Source organism: Propithecus coquereli, unplaced genomic scaffold, assembly GCF_000956105.1.
Source record: "Propithecus coquereli isolate 6110/MARCELLA unplaced genomic scaffold, Pcoq_1.0 Scaffold115, whole genome shotgun sequence".
Classification (NCBI taxonomy): domain Eukaryota; kingdom Metazoa; phylum Chordata; class Mammalia; order Primates; family Indriidae; genus Propithecus; species Propithecus coquereli.
The window spans coordinates 4,432,793-4,436,753 of NW_012135525.1; the positions used below are offsets into that span (position 1 = coordinate 4,432,793).

The 3,961-nt window shown below is 33.7% G+C and overlaps 1 protein-coding gene across 2 annotated transcripts in view; it reads left to right on the forward strand.

The window, feature by feature from the left end:
- ANK3 (ankyrin 3, node of Ranvier (ankyrin G)) overlaps positions 1–3,961 on the forward strand; it is a 515,090-nt gene that overhangs the window by 384,863 nt on the left and 126,266 nt on the right. For both annotated transcript variants that reach the window (XM_012657562.1, XM_012657554.1), the window contains exons 22-23: positions 1,593–1,665; positions 1,833–1,895. In XM_012657562.1, coding sequence (XP_012513016.1) covers positions 1,593–1,665; positions 1,833–1,895 — 136 coding nt within the window. The remainder of the gene's footprint in view (positions 1–1,592; positions 1,666–1,832; positions 1,896–3,961) is intronic.

Consider the following 3,961-nt stretch of genomic DNA (forward strand, 5'->3'; position numbering starts at 1 on the left):
AACAAAGGATGGTATTATGAACTAGCTCATTTGCTATGGCTAATCCATGGATTCTGTGTCAATTGGGAAGCATTAACCCAATAATTCCAAGTTTAGGCTTACCAATTTTTTTTTTTTTTTAATAATAATGTATAGTATTAATTCATTAGTTGTAACAAATGTACCATACTAATGTAAGCTTTTAATAATAGGGGAAACTTGATGTGGGGTATATGGGAACTTTCTGTCTTCACAATTACTTTGTAAATTTAAAACTATTCTAAAAATAAAAGTCCATTTTAAAAATGTTCAATTTCAGTATTACATGCTGGAAAAAACAGTAAATAATGCTTTATTTCAATGCAATAATTAGAGATAGAAAGTATAAATCACATTTATCAAGTACTGTCCCTAAGAAATAATGGATGTGTGCCCTTTCTTAGTTTTAACAACCTGGCTTTTCTTCAGTTGTCTTACTAAAATGTGTATTTTTCCTTGTACCATTAGTCTTTCATATGCTCAAAATTGGAAGAAAATTCATTTTTAAACTAAAGTCATTAAGATTTTCTGACAAGTAATGCTGACAGTGTCTTATGGATGAATATAACCTATATAAGTATAAAGTTATCAAAGAGCAAGTAAAAGAGTCAGTTAGGTATTTGCTCTGTAATATACCATTCTTTGAAATATTTTGGAAGCTAAAATGATCCTGCAAATGCATTACCCCTAAAATATTTTTTCATGTACATTGTTGTAATGATTATGTAATGTATACAATTTTGATATTTTGATTTATCCTAGGAATTATAAGTACACATAAGAGGAGAAGACAAAATAGGTGTAAGGCTTAGCACAAGTAATAAAAAGACATATTTCTCCTAGTTCATTTGGCTTATCTTCAGCTTTCCACTTTTTAGTGGAAGGGGGTGACAGATTCATCAGACCATGAGAAAGTATAGGGATTGAGTAAAAGAGGCAATATCTTTCTTCTTCTCTTGTCCTTTGAAAACCATTTTTAGAGACCTAAATCTTTTAAGCTGTTGTGCTTTGCCACTGGACTATCTCACTTTGTATTTCTTCCCTGGTCTGTATATGGTGAGGACCTGTGTGCCACTAAGGGACAACAAATTTGATGTCATTTTATATGTGGGAGCTTCACGATATTCAACACATAAGTCCCACAAGAAACCAACTGTTGGCCGGGCGCGGTGGCTCACACCTGTAATCCTAGCACTCTGGGAGGCCGAGGCGGGCGGATTGTTTGAGCTCAGGAGTTCGAGACCAGCCTGAGCAAGAGCGAGACCCCGCCTCTACTAAAAATAGAAAGAAATTAATCGGCCAACTAAAAATATATAGGAAAAATTAGCCGGGCATGGTGGCTACATGCCTGTAGTCCCAGCTATTCAGAATGCTGGGGCAGTAGGATCACTTGAGCCCAGGAGTTTGAGGTTGCTGTGAGCAAGGCTGACGCCACGGCACTCTAGCCCAGGCAACAGAGGGAGACTCTGTCTCAAAAAAAAAAAAAAAAAAAAAAGAAACCAACTGTTTAATTTAGAAAGTAATGAATAGTCACATTAAAATGTGCCCTAAAGTGACTGCTTTTTTGTTACTAGACTGTCACAGAGAAGCACAAAATGAATGTTCCGGAAACGATGAATGAAGTTCTTGATATGTCCGACGATGAAGGTATGAAAATGTCCTTTGAGTTCCAATAATTATGAGGGACTGTGTATTTGTTGTTTCCTGAAGAAATTTCATTGCAAACAATGTTTTTAGAAATATTAAAATGTTTTGTTGTAGTATTAAGAGTATGTATTTTTCGTACACTTATATTGTTCACTTAAATCGTGCAGTTCGTAAAGCCAATGCCCCTGAAATGCTCAGTGATGGCGAATATATCTCAGATGTTGAAGAAGGTATTTGTAAATTTTTATTGTGATGAAACTTAACTACCAACTTCATCTTTAATTTCTTATCTTTGAAATATAATACTTCCTTGAGTTACTAACTTTTCATATTATCTTGAGGTAATTAATTTATGTAACATTTAAAGAATGCATATTTGGTATTAATATTAAGTTTTTTAAGTTCCTTTGACTCTTCTTTCCTTGAACTCATTTTCCAACTTTAAAATACAAAAGTGTCACTAATTATCTGGATTGCTTTCTTTTTATGTGTTTTTATCAAGCAAAAAAACCCTGATGTTTTTATTGTTTACATCTGAAATCTAGAAAGGGAAAACTGATTGATGTTTATGGTTAAAATTTTTTTTTAGATAAGAGAAGATATTCTTAGAGGTAAGGGATTAGATGCCCGCCCATCCTAAGATTTACTCTAAATTTTGTAGTAAAAGCACCTTTTGATCTTGACCTAATAATGAAAACTCAGCCTGAACAAAACAGTTTTCAAATTGGAAATTTTCAATAATGATTTAATGAAGGAGATCAAAATATGACTGTAGCTATACTTCATATGTTTAAAGAACCTGTTTTCTGCCTTACTTAAAAATCAATACTTTTGACCAGGCCATGATATATAGATATATTAATGGATGACATCTTTAAAGGGTCCATTGGAAAACTAGCCTTTTTATAGTAAGTAAATATTATAAGGATGGCAAATTTTGTAGTTTCATTAAATAACAAAATGTTTATTATGGTAAAATTTATATTATATTTAAGTTTCTTTCTTGCATCATTCTCCAAAACTCCATTCTACCTTATTGTGCCCTCCATTTGCCACCTCTTATGTAGTGTTTTTCCCTTGGATCAGTCTTAGTGCTCCTAGTCTTTTTTTGCCTTTAGGTTATCTTCCTTATTTTAATTATTATTGGCTCCCTCTTTGATCTGCACAAACTTCAATGGGAACCTAAATAGTGGAAAAGCCTGCCTGATCCAAAGTCACGTTAACCTTTTTGTTATCCAGTGACTGGCTACTTAGTGCTTTGTGGCTGGGGACTTGACTACACACCAGAAGATCTTGGTTGTTTAAAGACCTGGGAGGACCTGCCTCAATGTTTGTAAATGTTGCTTCTATAAATATTAAAGGCTTTTACTCGCTTTTCTTTCTTTTTCACTAAAACATCAACTGTATGTTTACCTCTCTTCTGTCGCCAAATGAGTATTTGTATCATCTTTAGGACTTTCAGAGTACTGTGTCTTACTGTCATGTTATATTTCAGTGCCTTCTCATGCAACATTTCAGAGTAATTTCTTATGTGCAGTAGATAAAAGAAAAAATGATACTCTTGCATAGATGTAAATACATACAAAACATGATGCCAAAAGTATGTGTTTCAAATGAAATTATTGTGAAATAGGACAATTATAGTCCTAAAAATTTACTGGTCTTTTAACAAAATATCCAAAATTAGCCGCATTGATGAGAGGCCAAGTTTGAATGGACTATATAAAAGCCTTGTATGTGTGGATAGCTAACCAAATAATTTGAAAAAAAGGAGAAATTTTGAATCTCTAAATTTGAATTTAATTCATCTAGTTATTTAACTACAAATGACAGTCATTTCCTTTACATTTATCTCAGCTTGGGAATTTGAAATTAACAGACAAATTTTAATTCTCATTTTATCCATCTTTTCTTTAAAATCTTTGGCCCTTACTTTCTGGGTGTATCCAAGGGCTGTTGGAATCTAATAGCTTTGATTTCATGGTGTTGTAGAATTTAATTTTGAAAACGATTCCTTTTCTTTTTTTTATTTCAGCATATTATGGGGGTACAGATGTTTAGGTTATCTATGTTGCCTTGCCCCCCCTCCCCCCCAAGTCCAGTTTCAAGTGTGTCCATCCCTCGGATGGTGCGCATTGCACTCTTTGTGTATGCATATACCCATCACCTTCTCCCTCCTCCCCCTCCCCGACATCCAATAGATGTTATTCTTATATGTGCACTTATGTGTTGATCAGTTTATACCAATTTGATGGTGAGTACATGTGGTGCTTGTTTTTCCATTCTTGGGTTACTT